The sequence below is a fragment of the Onychostoma macrolepis genome, chromosome 04 (assembly GCF_012432095.1).
Source record: "Onychostoma macrolepis isolate SWU-2019 chromosome 04, ASM1243209v1, whole genome shotgun sequence".
Classification (NCBI taxonomy): domain Eukaryota; kingdom Metazoa; phylum Chordata; class Actinopteri; order Cypriniformes; family Cyprinidae; genus Onychostoma; species Onychostoma macrolepis.
Window position 1 is genome coordinate 9,593,922 of NC_081158.1, and position 25,440 is coordinate 9,619,361.

At 37.5% G+C, this 25,440-nt stretch overlaps 2 protein-coding genes across 5 annotated transcripts in view; one reads left to right on the forward strand and one right to left on the reverse strand.

The window, feature by feature from the left end:
* Positions 1-25,440, forward strand: part of LOC131538747 (gastrula zinc finger protein XlCGF8.2DB-like) — a 149,236-nt gene that overhangs the window by 12,257 nt on the left and 111,539 nt on the right. The gene's annotated exons all lie outside the window — the stretch shown is intronic.
* LOC131538753 (gastrula zinc finger protein XlCGF26.1-like) lies at positions 1,852-13,396 on the reverse strand. Of its 4 annotated transcripts, none has more exons than XR_009270662.1 (4): positions 13,239-13,396; positions 12,552-12,686; positions 4,620-8,453; positions 1,852-2,541 (listed from the first exon to the last, which is right to left on the reverse strand). XR_009270662.1 is itself a non-coding variant. In XM_058772839.1 (3 exons), exons 2-3 carry the CDS (start codon positions 12,634-12,636, stop codon positions 7,330-7,332), a joined length of 1,209 nt encoding a protein of 402 aa, XP_058628822.1. In that variant the 5' UTR covers positions 12,637-12,708; positions 13,239-13,396; the 3' UTR covers positions 4,584-7,329. The 4 variants fall into 4 exon arrangements, 1 of the variants encoding a protein (XP_058628822.1); XR_009270661.1 differs by having other exon boundaries at positions 12,552-12,701; XR_009270660.1 differs by having other exon boundaries at positions 1,853-2,541; positions 12,552-12,708.

Below are 25,440 nucleotides of genomic sequence, written 5' to 3' on the forward strand. Positions count from 1 at the left end.
CTGGAAAAAGGGGGGTCGTCTTATAATCAGGGTCGTCTTATATTCGGGACAATACGGTATTTCAAATAAGTTGAGTTGAGTCTCTACTCATTTCATTACAATGATCTACCTATAAATTCATACAGCTTTTCAAAATGCCAACCGTTGCATTACTTTAAGGCATAGTTTTTATGTAAATGATGAACAGTACGACACATTTTGATTATGAAAGTGAACTGAGGATTGAATACGTTCAGGTATAAACAAACTAAACATGCCTGTTGTTGGGAGTAAAATAAATCCCCAAAATCCACATTTTGGCTTGCATTATTTGTTTTTCCTATGTTAATTGTGTTTTTTTTTTTTTTTGACGGTGACAGAGCTGGATGATGATTAAAAAAAAAAAAAAAGATAAATAAAATCAAGGGGAAACACATATACATGTCCATATTATACATGTAGGTAAAAAAATAAAAATAAATAAATAATTAAATGAATACAGAGAGCAGTTATAAATGGAAAGGAGGGATCAGCCTTTGTCCATCATTTGATGGCAGGAGGACACATACTGCGCTGCCAGGTGGATACACTTTTCCTTTTCTCCCAGAATATAACAGAGTTTGTCTAAGTTGCTTGTATGCTTAAATTCAGGTGAAACTAGAGCTATTTGTTTGAAATAGGCATCTCTGATGTGTTTATATTTGCTGCACTCCGTGAGGAAGTGCAGCTCGTCCTCTACGAGTCCCTCAGTGCAGTGAGAACACAGTCGCAGCTCTCTCTCTCTTTTACAAAATACCATTTATTGACACTGACAACTACACAGAGAAAGTACAGTATGGGTATCTTGTGTGAGGTTGATCTAAAGTAATGTTCCTATTCTGTTTGATAAGAAATTAGTTACTTGAACCAGTGATTCTGCAAATGCAAGGCTTCTGTAAAGATATGAATGCAACTGTAATGACAGTTTTGAGTTTTGTGTCTCGAGTTTTGAAAAATTACTTCAAGGTTCTGTCATTGGTGACAAAATGATGTGGAAAAACAAACAAACAAACAAATAACACTGTGATAGTATTACTATAAGTCATATATTAATAAATCAATTAATGAAACAATGTGTTACATAATGACTAAAAAAAAAGTTATTTATTACTTGATCTTTTAATGGGCAAATACAAAATTAAATGAAAAGTACTTATTAATGCAATAATAATCAATAAATATTTCTCAGTGAAAAGGAATGTACAACAACAACTACATAAAAGACTATTCATCAACACAAAAGTACATTACAGATTTCATAAATTGTGGAATTTCAAAATGCACATGCAAATTTTAGGCAAATATGTAATTTTTATGCAATAAAGAAACAAAAGCAACAAATCCAGCAATAAACTAATACATGTACATTATTGTATTATGTGACTGCATCAGTGTGCAGCAGAGATTCACAGTTGACACTGTTGTGCAGTCTGATCAGGTATACATGGGTCCAACTGCATGCCGAAAGTGGTATTGTTCTTTAAAAGGCATATAGTTGTTCTCTGAAATAACAAAAGCAAAGATTTTACAAAGTTTTATCATATTCAAACAAGGACATGATACTGCATCACTTTTTTTTTTTTTTTTGTGCTATGAGCCATCTTTCCTTATCTCCGTGAACTGTCACTTGTTGCACATGGTTGTCATTTTTAAATTTTAAAGTTAATCTCAATACTATACAAATGTAACAGCTCAGTCAAGGAAGAGGAGAAACAACGAATTAAGATCAAAATAAACAAACACAGCAACAAAAAAGGAACAAAAATAACTTTACAGGCACAATCCAGAACACAACAACTGCCAGTTTGAAACTGAAATGGCTGTAAAATCATAGAAATAAGAAACTACAGTAGTGGTGAGTAACTAGTAAGCATGGACACAAATAACAACTTCATGCACATGTATTTATTGCTATTTTATATAAATGACAAATAATACAATTTCAGGATTTTTTTTAATGACTTGAACATTGAATTAATGTTTGTGAATTTTTTTTTTGTACATTAACATTTGTATTGTACATTTATTAATTTTTCACATTACACTTGCGTTCTGTGCACATTAGGGTTCTAGCATCCACTGGCAAATCAAGCCCTTTTTGTTTGAGAATTTTCAGAAGCGCAGACAACGCATTTTGTGATATGTTGTATTCTGCAGCCCACTCTGCAAGTCCACGTGTATCATCTAATTTCTCAGAAACAGCATCCTCTGAATCTGAACATTCAAAGTCCAAGTCAAAGTCACTGGCATCAGCAGGCATCCCATTTTCAAAATCATTGAATATGTCATCGTCCCAAGCATCATAAAAATGTCTGTGGTGTATTAATTTTCTACATTCTGTGAAACATCCGCGACAGAATCATGATAGATCTCCAAAGGATCATTCTCCAATGGTTCACCATAAGCAGATTCCAAATTAAAATGCAGTGGTTGGTCAATCTGCTGTGAAACGAGACGGAAATGTTCAGCCACTTTTGCAGCTATTTTCCTTCTTTTTGTTCTTTGAGAATGCTCCATTACTTTCTGTAAAAAAACAAAGGCTTATTACTTTCAAACCGTTAATATTCTAACTGAGACAAAACATTTGTTTCATCATAATAACCATTTGTATGGTTTCTGATTACACCTAATTGTGATCTAATGTGAATTCTGATCAGAAATATATTGTTTAACTTTTTATGCAATGCTAAATGTTACACATACTAACTGTGTGCACAAACAGGCAAAAAAAAAAAAATAGATTGTTGGAAAGCCTTGGATAATTTTAATAATCTTTTATAAAAATTTTATTAAAAACCGAATTTTGTATTTGTTTTAGAAATAGTGATGCTGACTAGACCGTAATACCCCAATATTAGTATAATAGTGTACATTTCAGAGTCACTGCTCCAGGTGCATTCATTTGTAATGCCGATTGAAGAGCATCAGTGAAGAGCGTTAATGAATGAAATGTAACAGTTTTGCATTGTGCTTTGAAAATGGCAGTGGATAGCCTAGTGCAGGGTACTCAAGTTCAGAGGCCAAGCGGGCCCTATTTAAACTACATAAAATGCAAAGGGCCACAAATTACAATTTGCATCATCAGACTTTATTTAAGACAATATTTGCAGATTTACTGATTTAGAAATACAGTTTATTACTTAGGACAAGGCCAAGCAAGACTTATCTATTTAAAATAACACTGAGCATGAAAAAATTATATATATGAGTAATACTCTGGAACAAAAAATCTGATTAAAAGTTTGTTATATCGATGCAAAAAAAATTGCATTCATACTCAGAGTATTGAACAAACTCAAAATGCTAAAACTAAAGACATTCTTGAGCAAGTATGGTTCACAAATTTCTTTAGAAAGAAGTATTATTTTTATATTTATAGTAACTATATTGTATCAGTATTTTATTTTTTTAAATAGATTCACAATGATTCTGAAAAAAGTAAACAAAATAACATGTAATTTACTAGAGTTTCTAGAAAAAATTGCTGCAGTCTATTTATAGAATACAATATTCAACGAACTGATAAAAAAGTTAAGTTAAACAAATGATTCATAACTTGCTCATAAACACTAGTTTCATTCCTGAGTGAATCGACATTTGTGAACGAATCTCATTTTAAGTCACTTGTCTCCACCTACTGGCATTATGTTGTAATTGATACAATCTTTATTTGAAGCATCGTCACTTTCAATAAGGTGATTTATTCTATTTTGATCGCTTTATTCGATTCTATTTTGATCGCTTATGCAGTGTTTATATCTAAACTATAAACTTTTATTCCAGTACTTCTGCAATTATTTGAATGTTTGTAACACAGAAATAAAGATACAAAAGACTTTGTACAGATGTTTCATATACGTAAACTGCTCTCTCTGGATCAGCGGCAGTGCGAGCGCAGATTTGAATGTCACAGTGTGTGATTCAATGCTTTAATAAACAATCCTGTCATTTATGAACAAGATTGCATGGGTGATTGAATCTGTTCACGATAGCTTTTTTTTTTTAAATATCCAACAATATACAATGGTAAACATACGACGCGACAATATATGGTTTAGCTGTGTTCTTCAAGCCATCTCTGGTATTTTCATAATAATAAAGTATATTTATAATCCAATGACATAGAATATATTCTCTGCCTCGTTCTGTGACAAAAACCGCATATCAGCTCACAAAATGAAGTTATTTTAAACACTCGACTGATGTTGTGGAGTAAAATCATGTTAATAAATGTCCTCTTTTGTTGGACAACGCTTTTCTTTTAGGTTGTTTGGGGCGTGCAGCGTGGTTAGTTACAGCGCTTGCAGAGATCGAGCAGCTTTTACTACTGCGATTGTATACATTTAATTAATAAAATCAAACTGCCTAATATTTTGAGCGCAAATTGTAATAAAAATACATTACTCTTCAGCATGACGCGGGCCACAAACTTAATGCAGATGGGCCGGATGCGGCCCGCGGGCCGCCCGTTGAGTACCTTTGGCCTAGTGGATAGATATGCATCTGCAACATCTAGGCCTACATCTGAACAGCAGCTTATATACTAATTCGCATAGCATAGTAAAAACAAATATGGTCAATTGTAAGATGAAAATGCGCACCTGACTAAAGATGGCGCCTGTGTACATGGCGAGCCGTCTGCTGCTCTCGACTCTGTTTATTGCTTGGTTGTATTTATTGCCCTGCTGCCCAACAACTATGTTGAGTCTCTCACGTATGATCATCAGACTCTACTGGACATTCGTAGTTCCTGTGTAGGCGTACTGGATGCGAAATTGGGTAATTTCGACGGCCACACACATGGGACTCTCTTGCGGGACGTCCCGGCTTTCCTCTGGTGAGTACCTCTGGACACTACTCCAAGAAAGCGTTGGAGAAGACGTGGAAAACGCGGGGGTGTGATCATCAGAATAAGACCTTCATGAGAGCTGGCTGTTTGGCGCTACTCAGTTCTCTGCCTCGGTCACGGGACAGGTGTTGGACCGCTTTACGGCGCTAGATCGGCCAACCCCAGTGACACGTTGGCTCAGGCAAATCGCAACGGACCCCCCTGCTTCTACTCCTGCTTCGCTTGACTCACTGGTTCAAGCCGAAAACCTCCACTCTTGGATCATTATCCGGCCGCGCTGTGAGGGTGCAAATACTGCTAACCTCTGCCCTCTGAGCAAAGCATCGGCTTCGTGCACTATTCTACGCTCCCCAAAGATTGTGCTGATAAACGCTCACTCTCTGGTAAATAAGACGTTCATCCTTTATGATTTTATCACAGTTCACGACTTGGATTTTCTGTTTATCACCGGGTCCTGGGTGAAGGTAGGGGACCTCAGTCCATATTCTGAACTTGTTCCAGCTGACTATTAATTTTACAATGCTCCGCTGACTGCAGGAATGTCCACCAGAGCTGTTGCCCGTGAAATGAATGTTCATTTCTCAACCATAAGCCGTCTCCAAAGGCGTTTCAGAGAATTTGGCAGTACATCCAACCGGCCTCACAACCGCAGACCACATGTTACCACACCAGCCCAGGACCTCCACATCCAGCATCTTCACCTCCAAGATCGTCTGAGACCAGCCACCCGGACAGCTGCTGCAACAATCGGTTTGCATAACCAAAGAATTTCTGCACAAACTGTCAGAAACTATCTCAGGGAAGCTCATCTCCATGCTCGTCGTCCTCATCGGGGTCTCGACCTGACTGCAGTTCGTCGTCGTAACCGACTTGAGTGGACAAATGTTCACATTCGATATGGAGAGGTGTTCTCTTCATGGATGAATCCCGGTTTTCACTGTACAGGGCAGATGGCAGACAGCGTCGTGTGGGTGAGCGGTTTGCTGATGTCAATGATGTGGATCGAGTGGCCCATGGTAGTGGTGGGGTTATGGTATGGGCAGGCTTATGTTATGGACAACGAACACAGGTGCATTTTATTGATGGCATTTTTTTAGGCTTTCTGACCCCAAGATCAACTAATCTCTGCTGTTCTCCGGCTGTGATCCTTGGAGAGGCTTTGGCCACTCAAACTCTCCTCCTCACGGTGCATTAGGACGATATAGACAGACATATGTCCACTTCCAGGCAGATTTGTAACATCTTTAGTTGATTGAAACTTCTTAATTATTGCCCTGATTGTGGAAATAGGGATTTTCTGTTTTAGCTATTTTCTTACAGCCACTTTTTATTTTGTGAAGCTCAACAATCTTGTTCTGTACATGAGAAATATATTCTTTGGTTTTACTCCTTTTGATGGATGATTAAGGGAATTTGGCCTTTATGTTCCTCATATTTATAATGCTGTGGAACAGGAAGTCATGACTGGACAATTTCAGTCACCCCAGTGTGCAACAAAACGTACATATGAATGAATACTACAGATATTTTTCTCATAAGAATTTCTAGGGGTGCCAATAATGGTAGCCAACATGCATTTGAGAAAAACATCTATTTCATAATGTGAGTTTCCCCCAACTTTCAATCGTTTTACTTCAATGAAAGTTTAGAATTTTTTGAATGAAAGATCAAGAAGATAAATTATGCAGATTTATTTTCACAGCTGCCTTTGCTCATATTTACCAAGGGTGCCAATATTAGTGGCCAGCACTGTATTTATATATAATATTAATTACATGAATAGAAATATCTACATGTAAATATTTTCAAAATATATACTGTATGTGTGTATTTATATATACATAATAAATATGCACAGTACATGCACATATGTTATGTAAACAAAAACTTTTATTTTGGATGTGATTAATCATTTGACAGCACTCGATTTTATTACAGTATAGAACTCATGAACATATTGATGTGATTACAGCTCCATTCATTGTAATGGGAGCGCTTTTTGCTTGCTTTAACCCATTCGAATAAAATTTGAATAAAATTTAGTTTATTGTTTGTTTGCAGCTACTAAGAGGACTTTCTGCCATTTACACAATGTAAAGTGTCAGGAGTATCAACTGCATTTAAACGACGCAAGCATTAAGTCTGAAGAACTGTTCAGTATTTGAAACTACAGCAGACAGTCAGGAATGGCCACAAGAGTACATATGCACAAAAGAAAATAAAAAGCCTTATGGTGAAGCAGGATGCATGAAGGTGACAATCAGATGTAGCCCATATTCAGCTGCAGCATGAACGCTTGATTTCACAGCATTTTCTCGTCATACTCTTCAACAAAGAACATAAACAGGTTCTCACATGTATCTGTGTGATGGCAAAAAATGTTATTACAATGACTACAAATGAATGTCTTCCAAAATGAATATGCAGATGATTTTAGAAATTGTTCCTTTTTCCAAACTTTGTCACTCTGAGGAAAAAGGCAATTTCTTCCCAGAATGAGTTTTTAAATGACGTATCATGCTACTTTGACATGTGAAACTCTTCTCACACTGAGGACACTTGTAAGGTCTCTCTCCAGTGTGAACTACCTTGTGAACCTGAAGGCATTCTTTAACCCTGAAACTCTTTCCACATTGTTCGCAGGTGAAAGGTTTCTCTCCAGTGTGAATTCTCAAGTGAATCTTGAGTTTTGCTTTTTTTGAGCAACTCTTTCCACAGTAATGGCACATGAAAGGCTTTTCTCCGATGTGAATTTTAACATGATTCTTAAGATGTTCCCTCTCCGTGAAACTCCTTTCACACTGATGACATTTAAAACTCTTCTCTCTTGAGTGAATCTTCATGTGATTATTAAGGTTTATCTTATATCTGTAACTCTTTCCACACTGATCACATGAGAATGGATTCTCTCCAGTGTGAATTCTAATGTGAGCCCTTAGGCTTTCTTTGAGCCTGAAACTCTTTCCACACTGAGGGCAGGTGAAAGGCTTCTCTCCAGTGTGAACTCTCAAGTGGGCATCAAGGCTTCTTTTCTGTGTAAAACACTTTCCACACTGAGAGCATATTAATGGCTTCTTTTCAATGTGAATTTTCATATGAGTCGTAAGTCCTCCATTTCGTGTGAAACTCTTCCCACACAGTTGGCAGGTGTAAGGTTTCTCTCCAGTGTGAATACGCATGTGGGCATTAAGATGATTTTTCCGTATAAAATTATTTCCACATTGAGAGCAGGTGTAAGGTCTCACTCCAGTGTGAATTCTCATGTGTGTCCTAAGGTTTTTTATTCGTGTAAAACATTTTCCACACTTAGAGCATATTAACTTTTTTTTTTCAATGTGAATTTCCATGTGGACTTTAAGGCATCCTTTTTGATTGAAAACTTGTCCACACTGTTGGCAAGTGAATGGTCTCTCTCCAGTATGAATTCTCATTTGGGTTTTTTCAGCTTTTTTTGGTGAGGAAGTCTTTTCAGTCAGTGAGCAACTAATTGATTTTTCTTCAGTTTTGAAATCATGATGTTTCTCATTCTGATCTTTCTCTTCCGTTTCATTCTGTTCTTGATTCTCCTCTTTCAGTTCCATCAGGTCTGAGGTGAAAAGAGACAAATACAAGTTAACACCAGTTTAATGGCATGAAACAACAAACATCAAAACATTTAGACATGAAAAGCATCAAACCAAACACATGTATGCTAGATCCCATACCTACTAAACTACTGAAAGGGGTGTAACCTGTAATTGTAGAACTTCTATTTTAAATTCTTTGCTTTCTTTAGGACCCCATCCCCATTCTTTAGGACCTCTACTCATCTAGATCTTGATGGAGGGGCACTGTTTTCCACAATTACGTATCTGGATGTTGCATTCACAAATTGTAAATAATCATAATTATGGCCTTGTTTCACCTTATAAATGTTGCAGGATGAACAAATAAGCTCTAGCTGGTTGAATATTCTGCAGTTAGAGCACTTACTAGTCACACTGACCACTGTCTGTGTTACCATTACCCTTCAAATTATGCAAACTGAAATTGTGAATTGAAAATGCACCCAATGGAAACCTGTCAATTTCGCAAAACTCCCATATATCGGAAAAAAGTTTTATAGGCAATTCAAAAAAGGAATATTTAGCAAAAAAAATGTAAACAGTTTTTTCGCATTTACAGGTCACCTGGCATTTATTGTACTAGAACCTCCAAGAAACACCTCATACATGGCTGCTCTCAAGTATAAGGGACTTTCCTTGCCATTAATGCTTGGATTAGACACGTCTGCGGCACATCATGGCTCTGACACGGCCACCGGAGCGGATCATGGCCCCTCTATTCAATGCTTGAGTTTATACCACGGCACATTTCAGAAGTGTCCCAGAAGGGTCTCTCTGCAGTGCTTCACTAAACGTACATGCTTGCGTTTCCTTCGATTAAGAATAATGGCTAGTGTGGTGGCTGAGATGTATGTAAACCTACCAACATCAATCGGCATGACTTATTGAGAGATGAAAAATGTTTTAGTCACATAAAAACGGTTGATGGAAATGCTGTCATTTCGCAATAGTTTTTTTAATCAACATTTATAAAATATTTAGTGATGTCAATCGATTAAAAAAAATTAACTAATTAATTGCGATTAATCCCACATTAAACTTTTAAAATATACTTTTATATTGCAATAACTTCACATTTAATCTTAAAATTAATGTAGAAAGAACAAAGACAGTATATTTTCAATATTTGTTTAATGGTATCTTTTTTTTTTTTTTATGGCTGAAAGCCAGTATCACTGATACCAATACTACTGATGCCTCTATAAAATGTTTATTTTTTCCCCCTAATATTTAACCATTGACTATAGCCATTCAACATTACAGTATAATTGAGAGCTATCAATTTTAATATTTATTAGACTTTAAAAAAATAACTTCAATTTTAAGTGAACTTTAAACAATCTTCACATAAACCCATAATAACCAATGTCATATTTAGTTACCTGTGCCCTTCAGCAAGTAGGAAATATACAGAAATTGAATAAAGTTATCAAACACTAAATTCTAAATTAAATATAGGTGAATCCATAAAGCTATAAAAGTTATTGATTTCCTTTTTATTTTATTTTGTTCTTTGATGAACAGACAACAGCAGCTGGGTTAATAGGTTATTTTGGGTGCTGTTTCTGCTGAACATGACATGGATCTGACACACATCGTGTTTTCTCTCAACTCTCTTTACCTTTTCTGACCCACTTCAGGTCATAAAGTCTCTATTAATGAGCTGACGAGTTGAGTGTGTTAGATGAGGAGACAGTGCTGGGCTGCTCCAGGACAGTTTTAAAATCCATTTCAGAATTTTTAAATGTGACTCCTGTATATCATATGCGATACATATTACTAATCAAAAATGACGTATTGATATATTTACAGTAGGAAATTTACAAAATATCTTCATAGAATATGATCTTTACTTAATATACTAATGCTTTTTGGCATAAAAGAAAAATCTATAATTTTGACCCATAAAGTGTATTTTTGGCTATTGCTACAAATATACCCCAGCGACTTAAGATTGGTTTTGTGGTCCAGGGTCACATATAGCCTAATAATACATGCATGCACAGTTTTAAGGCAGCTTTAATCACCTTCATGTCTTAACTGACCATGAAACTGCATGCATGTCATTTCTTTCATGCTTTGATATGAAATGATACAGGCTACAGTGCACGCCGGCGCCTTTGTGTGTGCAATTGAAGAGCGCACGCCGAGTACAGCACCGTTTCTGCGCTCGTTTGACTCGCGCCTGGTGCTGAGGTGAAGTGGAGTGCGCATCTGAAACGTCTCCTGTTTGATGTGCTCGTAAAGATGTTCAGAGACTAAATTAGCAAAATAAAAAAAGAAACAGAGGCAGCAGTTGTGAGTTGGGTGGCCAACACTAGCCCCACCCCTGCGCTAACTGCATTAAATATTTTTAACACGTTAAACTTAAAATTAATCATCTTAGTCTGGAGGACTGACTGCACAGGGAATAAACAGAGGCCAGTGGCCACCAAGGTTATTACAGTTTTGAATTTTCAAATTAGTTTTATTTTAATATCGTCACAAAATTAACGCATGATGAGATTGGTGTATACTTTTACTATCTAATCAAAGGAAGCAGTCAAGCCTTTTTACGAAATAAATTTACACAAGTTGTGCTAAATGTCATATCTAATGATGTGTGTTGAGATATTTAATATGAAAATAAATGTAGCCTAATGATGTTGTATTAGATGTCTTTTTTCTCATTTAACCATAATCATGATATTGTAACTGCCGTGTCTTGTTCACTTTTCCGTGAACAGCCGCACATAATTCATAACTGGGACTAATGAAATTCAATAATAACGGCAATCGCATTTAACAGTAAAGGCTCATATTTGAATATGTTATTTTCATTAAATGAAGAATTATAAGTGTGTGTATGATGTGATTTAGCCTATGCACATTTGTTCGAAAGACAGTGATCACAAAATGCAAGGCAAAAGTTAGGCTATTGTTCACAAAAAGTAATTATCACGTTCCGCTGCGTGTCTGTTTTTCTTCAAAGCACCAACTTAGAATGCCTAATGTTGGTTTGATTGCTTGTGTTACATGAGAAAATAAATAAATAAATAAATGCTTTACGTCTCTCAGTCAGATAACCCCATGTGCGTGATGCGCCATTTACAGGTAACGTTATTTCCCTAAACCACCACACAGCTCATGTATTTTTCTGCCAAGGGGTAAGAGATTACGAAAACGATTATTTATTTTTGATAATTATTATTTCAGTTAGTTTTTTAATAACTGTTGTCAGTTTCGTTTCGTATAAGTTTTTCAATTATTTTGACATCTTTACTTTATTTCAGTTTACGAAATAGTTTTTTCATCAATCGTTTTCGTCTTAGTTTTAGTTTACGAAAATAACTTTGCTGGTCACAGCATTTGCTAAATTCAATTTGAAACAAAAGAGAATTCATCAATGCCAGTCCTCACTAAGCGCAAAGTACTGCAGCTGTGCAATTAATAGAATCTTAGTTTATTTTCTTTTCCAATGATTATAAAAACACCTTGCTTGATTCTGTTCCTGTCATTTAAAGCGGCTTTTTGCATTTTTCCTTGATAGGACAGTGGAGATATGACCGGACATGAGTTGGAGCTTGGAAGGGAACTTAATACATCTGCTCTGTCTATATTGTCTTAGTGAGCTGTTAGAGGCTTTACGCATGCGCAGTAAAGCAAATGTAACGTTTTCTGATGTTTCAGTGTGGATGAGAAACTTTTGGAAAATGCTTGAAAACATTAGTGTAGATGGAGAGTGTTTTGAAAATAGCATTTTCATTTTTAGTGTATCTGGATTCATGTAGATGTAGCCTTAGTGTCCACTGGATGTTTTATTTGCTCAACAAATACTTTTAAATGAACAAATGTAGACAGCATGCAGAAGCCAAAAGTAATCACTCACATTTCAAGTTTTGTATGTGTATTACACTTAGGCTACACATGTATTCACATACACATATGTATACATATTATTTAGACTAATTCTGTATTATTGTAAGGCTGGGACACTCTCTTCGGGCTGTCGGGCAACGTCTGGTGTGTTCATTTCTGTAGAGCTGGACATTTTAATCAGGATCAAATGAGTGAGTTCAGCTTTGAGAATGAAAACCAACCTGTTTGTTCCTCAGTATCTTCATGTTTCAGACTGAAAGTTTCTTCAATCTTCATGTCTTCACTCTCATCTTTAATAAACACCATCTTTATAATCGCGTGTCACATGGATCTCAGTCGCTTCAGCAGGAGTTTTTCTGTGTGTTTGGACACTTTGTCCTGTTAAAAAAGGTGAGAATAATTAACAGATAGAAAAATAAATGCAAACTAAATCTCTGAGCTGTGTCTCAATCAGCTCTAGTTCAGTAGTCAATGAGAAGGGAGTCAGTCAGAGAGATAGTTAATGGAAATGATCTGATTAAAATATACAAACGAATTATACATAGTTAATATTAGATATTTATGACTTATGTTTGGTATTCAATTATTTGTACATCATATTTAATAGATTACACTCTCATGAACATTTGCAGCTGGTTTGTAAAAGTTGTCAGATGTTGTGTTTGTTCTCGTTTGTCTTCAGCGTGCGCTGATTCGAATCACTGAATCGTTTACGAATGACTCGGTTCAGATGATTCTGATTCTCCGTTTTTCTCTTCTTTCTCGTAAGTTACTTGAACGATGTACTATGAGGATGCCCTTTACTCACAAAAGTAACACTAAATAAAGTATTACAATGGTACATTTAAGATTGATTCATTTATATTTTACTTAGCTTGTAAAACAGAGTTTATTTAAAAACCACAAACCTTCCTTCAGCCGAATCACATCAGACTCGGGGCGCGGGTTAAGGCTAGAAGGGGCGCGGCTTTATGACGTCACATCGCCAGACCAAAATAAAAGTCCCGTTTCTACTCTGATGTCTATTATATGCATACGATAAAGCATTTCCACAATTATTAGCATGGCAAATCTAGAAACCTTTGTATTTTTTTATTTTTTATTTTTTTAATTAATGTACATTTACAACACTATACGTTGAATTGTAAATAATAATATATATTTTTTTTATTTATAAAGCACTTTCACACAACTACCAGTTGATCCAAAGTGCTGTACAATACAACTAAAATAAAACCGATAAGAGACAACAGAACATCAAAACACAGCATAACAATACAATTGACATGGCTAGACAAAAGCTATTGACAGAAGATGTTTTTTAAGCCAACATTTAAATACAGGCAAAGAGGGCGCAGCTCTGATAGAAGGTGGTCATTTGTTCCATAGACTAGGACCAGCAACAACGAAAGCTCGATCACCTCTGCAATGGAACCTCGATCTAGGAACAGAGAGGAGGCCAAGATTACTGGATTTTAGGGACCTATTTGGTTTATAAATAGGTGATTGCCTCGGAGAGATATGATGGAGCTTGATTTTGCAGAGATTTAAAAACAAAAGTTAAAATTTTAAAAGTAATTCTAGATTTGACTGGTAACCAGTTTAGGGAAATAAGAATGGGCGAGATGTGGTCGAACCTTCGTCTGCCTGTAATCAATCTTGTAGCAGCATTTTGGACCATCTGTAAATGCATTATAGAAGACTGACTTATACCATAGTATAGTGAGTTACAGTAATCTAAACAAGATAGAACAAACAAGTGGATAATCTGTTCAAACTGTTTTACAGAAAGTAAAGATTTGATTTTTGATAAACGCCGTAAGTGGAAGAAACTTGATTTGATCACTGCACTAATTTGTTTCTCAAAACCCAGGATGCAATCAAAAAGAACACCAAGATTTTTAGCACAAGGTGTAAAGTAGGAAGAGAGATGACCAAAATGAAGAGCATAGTCTTTATATGACTTTGAATCAAACAAAATGATTTCGGTTTTGTTCTCGTTTAACACTAAAAGATTCTGCTTTAACCATATTTGTAATTCGTTTAGACAATTTAACAGAGGTTAAATTGCATTCTTTACTTTTATGCTACAAGGGAAAATACAGCTGAGTATCATCCGCATAAAGATGGAAGGACACTCCATATTTCTCAAAGATAGCACCCACTGGCAACATGAATATAGAGAATAAAACTGGGGCAAGAATTGAGCCCTGTGGCACCCCACAAGCAAGTGGGTGTGAGGACGAACTATGTTGGCCAATAGAAACACTAAAGCTTCTGTTAGTTAAAAAAGATTGAAACTATTTCTATACCTTTCCCTGTAACCCAACACAGCTCTCCAACCTGGAAATCAAGATATTGTGGTCAACCATATCAAATGCAGAGCTTAAGTCTAGAAGCACCAAAGCCACGGCATTCCCTTTATCTGTTTCTAGTAAAATATCATTTACAACTTTTAAAAGTGCAGTTTCTGTGCTGTGTTGAGATTTAAAACCCGATTGGAATTTTTCAGGAATATTATTTGACATCAAATGGGACTGCAGCTGGGTCAACAATTTTCTCAAGAATCTCAGAAAGAAATGGCAAGTTTGATATAGGCCTAAAGTTACTATAGCTGTTTTTAGGCAATCAGGAACGACCCCAGTAATTAGACTAGTGTTAAAAACAGTTAAATCTTGTCCAACGGTACTGAAAATCTCTAGACGGAATGATATCTTGAGAAGATGAAGCCGATCTTAGACGTTCAACAATGCCTTTACAGGATTCAAAGGAAACAGACTGAAAATCATTCCACAGCATTGGACCACTTGATCTCTCAGGTTGAACAGAGTTCCCCAGGGGCAGGTTAGATCTTAATTGAACGGTTATCTCATTAAAAAATTGCCTTGACAGCTCTCTGATACACATATAAGGAATCTCTCCGCATTTCATATGAGACCTGTAACTTATCCTTACACCATTTTTGCTCTGCTCTTCTGCAAGCCTTTCTGAGCAAATGAGTTGAATCATTAAGCCATGGCTGGGGTTTAGTAACAATACGTTTGGGTTTTAACGGAGCAATAAGATTCAGAGTAGACAAACATTTTTGATTGAAAAAATAAATAAAAATAAATGTAAAAATGTGTATATATATATATATATATATATATATATATATATATATATATATATATATATATATATATATATATATATATATACACACAACCCTAATTCCAGTGAAGTTGGGACATTTTGTAAAATGCAATAAAATCAAGAATCTGTGATTTGTTCATTCTCTTTAACTTTATTTTAGAGACAAAAGTACACCCAGATAGCATACTGAAATAGAATGAATGTAGAATTGATGTTTCTCCTGGCGTCGAAATGACGTTGATCTCCAACGTCGTTACGGCAGCGTTTTTCAACCAACGCCAGGCACGCCATTCAAAACTAACGGAAAATCGATCTAATTGGTTTGCTTACTTAATTTGGATTTGTCTGTGCATGTTTTTTTTACTCTCAAAGATTGTGTGCCCATTGACTTGCATTATAGGACTGACAGACTGCAACCGTTTGAGTTAAAAATCTTCGTTTGTGTTCTACTGAAGAAACAAAGTCACCTACATCTTGGATGCCCTGGGGGTAATCCTTGACAGTGATGTTAAGGAGAATGTGAAAAGTGTAACATTGATTTACTTTGGACATAAAAGTGTGCCTGGCTTATGCTCGTGTATGTCTAAAATTGTTCCTGTGTTTCTGTTCTCTGTTCAGAAAAGCATCATAAGCCACTACCGTTGTTTATCAGGGTACTGACAAGAAAATTGTACTTGTGTACACTTGAGAACTTATGTATTTTGTTTACATTTTTTTTTTTTGGACATTACGGTTGGTGTCATTTGAATTGTAAAGGCAGACTGACACAAAAGGGATCCCGATTAAATTCCTGTGAGAGAGAGAGAGAGAGTTACTGGAAAGGGGAGCATCATTGAGTGACCTGTATTAGTCATTTTGATTTGATATTGTATATATTGTTAACTTTGAACTCCCTACTGTATAAAAGAGGGGAAAACCCAGTGACTGCCTTGTTGTAAAATTATATGGTCACAAATAAAGAACCCTTTTCTTTATAGATGTCTGATGATATTTGATTTACTCTAGTAGTAAGTACTGTTTGCGCGTTCACATACAAGATGCATTGAGTTGCGGTAAAGCGCTTCATTGTAGTACATCTCGTCAGTGCGCAGCGTGAGCAGTACAAACATCAATGCAGAATATTAATAACTATGAATGGGACTGTCATACATAACATTATAACGAGAACACTATTATAATTAACCATGCAAATCTTTAGAGTTTAGTTGCCGTGTTTCTGCACGTTGTTGCGTGAAGAACGCGTCCACAACAAGTTCATTCAGAGCCGCGCAGACGTTCATGCATTTGGGGCATTTTGTGCAGATAGCCTATAAGTCGTAATATTAACGTTATGTTGTATAAATAACGAAGCGTATTCCATATGAGATAAATGATGAGTTAAATCCCATTGATTAAAAACCTGTTTTCAAATGCTTCATTCTACTGGTCATCTTCAGCGCACGCAGCTCAAAACAGAAATGCAGAACATTGCAGAACTACTGTCATATACATAACGTTATAATGAGAGCACTATTGTAAAAAATATTGTGAATTCCGATTCGACCATAAAAATCCTTAGTCGGGACACCCCTACTAAAGACCCCTCTGTCAAGCTCCTGACGTTTGCAGACAACACCACACTGATCGGCCTCATTCAGGATGATGACGAGTCTGCTTACAGACAGGAGGTTAAGGAGCTGGCTTTTTGGTGCAGTCTTAACAACCTGGAGTTCAACACGCTCAAAACAGTGGAGATGATCGTGGACTTCAGGAGAAACCTCCCTGCACTCCCCCCACTCACCATCATGAACCGCACTGGGCAGCACCATCTCCCAGGACCTGAAGTGGGACACTCGCATAGACTCCATTGTTAAAAAGGCCCAGCAGAGGCTGTACTTCCTTCGCCAGCTGAGGAAGTTCAACCTGCCACAGGAGCTGCTGAAACAGTTCTACTCCGCCATCACTGAATCCGTCCTCTGCACTTCAATAACTGTCTGGTTCAGCTCAGCTACCAAATCTGACCTCAGAAGACTGAAGAGGGTAGTCCGGACTGCTGAGTGAATCATTGGTACAACCCTCCCTACTCTCCAAGAACTGTACTTATCCAGAATGAGCAAAAGGGCTGGCAAAATCACTCTGGACCCCTCACATCCAGCACACTCCCTCTTTGAACTGCTGCCGTCTGGTCGACGCTACAGAGCTCTGAGCACCAGAACGACCAGCACAGGAACAGTTTCTTCCCTCAGGCAATCCATCTCATGAACACTTGACAATAAACGTGGAACACACACTATTTATACACTTATTTATCTAACACACATACTTAGTCTACATTTCAATTGCACATAATATACCTGTACATACCAAACTCTCTATTGTTATACCTGTACAACTGTAAATTTTTATATTGTTCTTTTTTTAATTCTTCTTTTTATTATCTGTGTTTTTTGTTCTGTCACTGTCGTTCTGTTGCACTGTGGAAGCTTCTGTTATGACGGTAAATCAATTCCATTAATAAGTGAGTGCACCACTGATACTGGCGTGTGCGGTAAATCCCTTCCGCGAGAGGAAAACAGATTGAAACATGAGGAAACGGGAGCCCGCAGGCTTATTTCTATGGCAAGCAAAACTATTCATAAACGCCTGCTCGGGCGTCTGACTGCACACTGACACGTCAAAAGCGTGCGATTTGACAGCAAAACGCGCGTCCTCGATGCGTGATTTGTCATGAAATCGTGCATTCTTAGCATGCGCTTTGGGATTACGGAAAATGGGATTTTTGTTTATCGAAACGCGCGTCCTCGACGTGTAATTTGCTATAAAAACGTGTGTATTTGACGTGCGTTTTGAGTCAGACAAAATGCACGTTGTGAACGTGTGAACAGGTAAACCAAACAGGCAGAGCAAACCTCTTTTGAAGTATCCACACAGGCGAAAAGAACGTGCTCTCTCTGTAGTGTTCTCAAAATGGCACGTTGAAAGCGTGTGCTCACTTCATAGGGCCTGTCTGTCATGCTTTGTCCGCTATATATGGGGTATTACGGTAAGGCATTGCTGCCACTCGGTCGTAATGACGGGATGTCATGTCGTTTAAACGACATTTTTATATTTACATTTTTTAATAATGACGTTATAGAAGATATTAGGCTGTATCGTTATATTATGCATTGCTGGTGTCGCCACAGTCCTGGGATAAATGAGTATCTGCACGCAGCTGAAGTTACTGCAGGAGAGATAATAGAAATACATTGTCTTAAATATTGTTTTTATTGTAGCAACATGTTTATTATGGTTAATAGGTTGATTACGATTAGTCTACAATATAATGCTATGCAAGAATTGCACACAGACCCAGAGCATATGACTCGTTTTGAAAAATCAACTACTTCTTTATTTGAATGACTTCACTTTGATTTAACACTTGATGGCTGTATCGGTAAGTAAAGTAACTTTATGAAAGCACTAAGACACTATTTTCAAGAGGTGAAATTGCTATATAATATATCCACACTAAAAATCTCTCTGAAATAAGACTCATGACAATAACAGGAATTTATTTGAGCTGGAGCCTTTAAGAAGCACCTTTTTTTAAACATTGTAAAACATTTTTAAACATTACACCTTAACTTTAGGTCTGAGTAGAGTCTGATAGAACAAACAAAACTGCAAAAACAACAACAAAGAACGTCACAGTATTTTATGTCATTCCAAACTCTGTGGCCTGCAATATCCCACTGCACATGTGGTTGCAGAACTCGTGTATTGGTAGGCGGAGGACTACGTAACGTGTTAGCTTCTGGGAATTTGCGGTCTGTGTGTATAAAGTCAATGATTGGCTGGTTCTTGAATCCCAGTGGGGGAACTCCTCCAGCCCAGAAGCAAAAGCAAGGACCTCTTGCAGAGTAAGGTTTTTACTTTGGCCCACCTGGGGAAAATAATATAAATATCATAAATAAAAATATATGAAACTTGGTTTTGGCTATATAGCTTTGCTTACTACTGACATCATACCTTCCACATCTAGCAAGAAGTCACGGAACCAGGCATAGGTTCTAATTTCATTGTGTCTGCGATTGCTTCCCTCCTCTGCGAAGTGTGGGCTGAAGACATCAATGAGGTCCTGGGCAGTCAGCGGGTCCTCTTTGGCCAGGAACAGATTTTTGCAGTACCCAATCTAAAGTCGAGACTATTCATCATTTGTAAATGTTTATACAAATGATTTTGCAAAGACATAACACATTGTAATTTGGGTGCAGAACATGTTTTTATTACCTCAACACTTATATTAGCATACTAGTGTGCATCATTAAACAGAATATTCCTTGAATCATACATCAACAGGAGGGGAAAAAACTAATATTCAAGAAAATACATTTAAAATTTATCAAAGCAATGAAATATAAACAGATTGAATCGTGTTCCCTTATCAAACTGACCCCTGTACACTGCTGACCCCTTACCCAACCTTAAACTACAAAACCTGTCCGTAACTTTACCCGTATCACACCTCAACAGCAGCAAAAGTGTTGTACATTAACAAAAGCTTTTAATCATTGAATAACATCTGTTACAAAGTCCTTTAGATTTTCGAGATGTGGATGATCATACGAATAAGAAGTTTAATAACATTTATAAGCATTTTAATTTACATGAAATGTTAATTATTAGGTAAGGTTTAATACAGTTATTAGTTAACATTAACAAGCACGTTATTTCACATTTCTTGATATGTGAATATACATTAACTAATGATCTGTTAAGCATTACATAATGTTTGTTGATGATTTATTAGTTAAAGTTATTATAAAGTGTTACCCGGTCATGGGCGTAACCACCATATACTTTAAAAATACCAATCTGTCCCCCCCAATAATAGGCCTATTATATTGTAATATGTGATATATGATATGCCCTCCTTTTATGAACTCTGGTTGTAGCCTAGTGGATCTGTTGTTATTTCCGATTTACTTTCAATCAAAACTGTGTGACCACCCCCCTCGATTGTACACTTGGTTGAGCCCGTAAACGCCGGCTTGCGGCATTGTTTGAAAAAACCGCTCAGTCCGACTCCGACTGTCACTGGTGCTTAAATGAAATGAAGGTAGGAGCTAAAAGAAAGAAGCAGGACGAACAGGCGGACACAGGCCTTTTTTTCAGACAGTAACAGAGGCGCGGGAAGTGTTTTTTTCTGTGGGCAACTGTTTAATTGTTGGGAATATAAAAATAAAAAAAATCGGAGTGTCTAAGTGCAAATAGCGTGTTGTTGGCAGAGGCTATTTACACTAATTCCACCCACAAACATATTATTGCGATAGTCACATTAGCAAAAGACGATTATCACTCGTTAGATTCAGTGGCGCAGATGGTAAAGCGTGTTACGCTTCTTTAGACACGATCGACATGGGTTCGAATCTGCCTTTTGGCGAACTTTTTTTCTCCCTTTTTCAATTTCAAATCACATAAGAAAAGCATTTATTTTTCAATAAAAATGAAGGAAATAATCAAAAAGTTGAACAAAGTATCGGGTAGGTGTAGGGAGGGCTTTTGTCCTAATAATTTGAAATAAAATAAAAAAATTACACTCAATAAGTTATTGCATACTATTTTATAATGTATTACAATGCAGAGGTGCAGATAAGTGCCACTATTTGCAATAAGTAATGTTTTTCTCGCCACAATTATTCATACCCTTTTATTCAATACTTGCAATAAGTAATTAGCAGAATCATGCTATTTTAACAGAGAATAAATAGAATCTAAAGCTATTTGCACTGTGTAAATAGCATATCACTAAAGAATACTGCTATTTTCACTTAGTGTAAATTGCCTCTATCGCAACAACCCCCTAAAAATAGATGGGGGGGGGGCACATTTGGACCCCCCCAATATCTATACTATGGTTACGCCCTTGTACCCGGTGAATGAAAAACAGTGATTAACATACCTTACAATTGTGGCTTCCACAATATCGACGTCCGGGTTAAACGTTGACAAAATAAGAACGACAACTGTCGTTAAAAGTGATCCTGCACTGTACAAGAATTCTACGAGGTCATCTAGGTGCTATATGGTGCTACGGAGGTAACGTTTGACAGCAGCTAAAATGAACTTACATCACGTAAACAATTGTACCACACCACTGATCTATAATAGAGAGTGTACCAGACCCATTTCTTTAATGAACCTTAACATACAATTAAAAATATGTCGTTTAAACGACATAACATCCTGTCATTACAACCGAGTGGGAAAAAATATATGTGGCAGCAATGCCTTACCGTAATACCCCATATATAGCGGACAAAGCATGACAGACAGGCCCTATGAAGTGAGCACACGCTTTCAACGTGCCATTTTGAGAACACGTTCTTTTCGCCTGTGTGGATACTTCAAAAGAGGTTTGCTCTGCCTGATTGGTTTACCTGTTCACACATTCATAACACGTATTTGACACCCATTTCTGTTATGATAAACGCACGTCAAATATGTGCTTTTTCTGTGACTCCAAAGCGCATGTTTTTATAACAAATCACACGTCTAGGACGTGCGTTGATACACAAAAACAGCATTTCCCATTTTCCGTAATCCCAAAGCGCACGCTAAGAACGCACGTTTTCATGACAAATCACACGGTCATTTTGCTGTCAAATCGTACGCTTTTGACGTGTCAGTGTGCAATCAGATGCCCGAGCAGGCATTTATGAATAGTTCAAACCCATTTCAAACATGATCATTCCTCACATGCTCGCGCTCAATCTTCTCTCACCTGCTTGCGCGAACACTTTTATTTTTGTCAATCGTGGGGCAGGGCTTGCTGGTTTAATTGTTACCTCAAATGTCATTGGTTATTCCCCTTTTCCGGAAGTCAGTATTGGACGCCTGTTATAAGATGATTCATAATTCACTTGACTTGAGACATGGCTACATCAGTGGACCAGATACATGTGAGTTATCATTTAATTTGCTTGTTTTATTTATTGTTGTCTTTATTTAATGTAATTTAATGCATTGGTCATAGAGTAGATCTTTTCCAGATGCTTCATTAACAGGAAGTCTTCCGATTACTAGTGATTGCAGTCTTGTGATAAGAGAAACACATTTGAACCCTTTTTATAGACTGTAATGATGCACACAGACACCGACCCATACACACACATACATACATACACACACACACACACACACACATACATATATACATACATATATATATATATATAAAGCTAAAGGAATGACAGTAAAGTTTTCAAAAAGTGTTTTTATCTTCAATCTTGTAAATAGATACAACATCATAATATATGAAGGTTTGTTTAGTCTGTGTTCCTATAAAATACAGGTTTCACCGTGTTTGCAATTCATTTACAGTGTTACTAGTCATCTGCTATCAAGATCAGTCCATTCACTATGACGTATATGAAAATTTATTCCTGTTTATTGAAAAGAAGTTTGTAACACATTCAATTCCAATGTATGTGCTTATTTTATTTTTGTTGCATTATTCTTTTTTCTTTTGTATTTTGCAGGTCGTGTACTTGAATGCAGCAAATAACAACCAGTTCTCGACATCATACCAATTCTTCTCAGAAGCAATCCAAAAATTTAGCACACTGTAAAGGCAACTACTGTAAAGAAAAACATTTGGTTGTTTTTTTGTTTTTGTTTTTTTCTTCTTTAAATTAGGGTCAAGGGAGACCAAGTACTGGAGGATGTACAGATTGCCTGGTTCATGTTTTCTTCAGGAGGCACTGACCAACATAGTTTCATATCTGGTAAAAGTGTCCATACACACAAGCCTGAAAGGTGCTTGAAACTTAACATCTTATTTGCACTCTTGAAAACTGTTCACCACTGTTCAGTCCGGCAGAATTTTCTGCTCACTTCACCACCAAGATCAAAATTAGCTTTGTGAATGTAAAAGCTTCACATTACATTTATAACAATCATTGTTAATGTTTGGATTGTATTTCAGGCCTGTCCGTGAAGACAGATAATCAAGAGATATTGTGGCAACCTGGACAGAATTCAGCTCCAGATCCACCCTCCACACCAGACTTCTCACGCACAAGAATTGCTGGCCCAGACTGCATCTTTATGCATTTCCTCCAGTTGCTCTGCTCCCGGGAGTCCTGGCCAATGTCCGTCAACAGGGGTCTCGCCTCTTAATGATAGCGCCCCCTTGGCCGACCAGAATATGGTTCTCGGATCTAATATCTCTCCTCGACGGCTCGCCGTGGGCCATTCCGTTGAGGAGGGACCTTTTCTCTCAGGCACAGGGGACAATATTTCATCCCCTCCCCGAACCTTCACGTCTGGCCCCTGAGGGGGACCAACTAAGAGATGCTGGCCTTCCAGCCAATGTAATAGAGACTATTCTGAGCGCTAGGGCTCCCTCCACTAGAAGAACTTATGCCATTAAATGGCGCGTTTTCGAAAGTTGGTTTACGACACACCATGCAGATCCAGTTCACTGCCAGATTGTTTTAGTACTGGAGTTTCTGCAAGAAAAACTGTCCTCAGGCACATATCCTAATACTCTCAGAACTTACGCGGCCACCATTTCGGCTTGCCATGCTCTGATTGATGGGGTTTCGGTGAGGAAACACCCTCTAGTTGCCCGCTTCATTCGAAGAGCTAAACAGTTGAGGCCGCCAACTAGAGCGACAGTTCCTTCATGGGACCTAGATATAGTGCTTGAGGGCTTAGTGGACACCCCTTTTGAACCATTAGAGTCAGCGCCTGTCAGGTTTCTGACCCTAAAGATGGTTTTTCTAACAGCTATTACTTCTCTGAAGAGAACTGGGGATTTGCAGGCTCTGTCAGTTTTGCCATCCTGCCTAGATTTTGCCCCTGGGCTGGTCAAAGCTATTTTGCATCCTCACCCTAGTTATCTTCCGACGGTTCCATTCTCGACCATAAATCCGGTTGTTCTCGAATCCTTCTGCCCTCCGCCGTTCACGACACCAGAGCAGGAGAAACTTCTCTTACTGTGTCCAGTACATGCTCTTCAGGTTTACGTCCACCGCACTAGCCAGTGGCGTAAGTCGGAGCAGCTTTTTGTATGTTTTGGAGACTGCAACCGGGGGGCGGCTGCCACTCGACAGACTATGTCACATTGGGTGAGGGATGCCATTGCCCTAGCCTATGAGGCGCATGGTCAAGCTTCGCCTCTAGGTGTAAGGTCCCATTCAACCAGGGGGATTGCATCTTCAGTGGCTTTGGCAAGAGGTGTCCCCTTGCAGCAAGTTTGTGATGCGGCAGGTTGGTCCTCTCCGCACACATTTGTTAGATTCTATAGTTTGGATGTTCATGTTACTCCGCGCTTGCATGTCCTTTAGTCGAAATCCCAAAGTCATATCTGAGACCTCGTTGATGTTTGTGCGCACACACTACACAATGTTGGGGGTCCAGATACTTCCAGTGCGGCGGCATTGGTATTCTCGTTCCCAATAACGCTTTCAGCACAGCATCGAGAGTAGCTTTTGATAAGGGAACATCTCAGGTTACTTGACTGTAACCCTGTTCCCTGAAAAAGCGGAAACGAGATGCTGCGCCTCAATGCCGCACTGTAAGCGTGACTGTACGTCCTTTCGGACAAAAGTTTACCCTGAGGATCAAGTACAGTCAAGTAACCCGAGACGTTCTCTTCAGAGTTAGGTGCATGCAGATATTACTTGATATAATGAATACTTTAATATTGCAAAAATAGGGAATGTATCTTATTTAAGAATATAATGTTAATTGCTTAAATATTAAATAAAGCACCTAAAAGCCATTTCACACTTGCCTTACTCCAACAGGGTGAACGCACTGACCAAACAAAACAAAAACAAGTTTTTGTGGCAAGAAAAAGATTTTGCATATGATTTCCAATTAATTATCGGAAGTGGGTTGGTTAAGGGACTGATTAGCTGATGCATTACAATGCTTGATTCAGGTTCAATAGGGGAGCATGTGATTAGTTGAGAAATTGTGCATAGTTAATGATAGCTCTTAAAT

Excerpts from the sequence above, each read along its gene's own strand:
- LOC131538753 (XM_058772839.1), bottom strand. The coding sequence starts at position 12,636 with ATGGTGTTTATTAAAGATGAGAGTGAAGACATGAAGATTGAAGAAACT. Across the intron at positions 8,454-12,551 it reads AGATACTGAGGAACAAACAG|ACCTGATGGAACTGAAAGAG; the intron begins GTTGGTTTTCAT and ends TTTTCACCTCAG.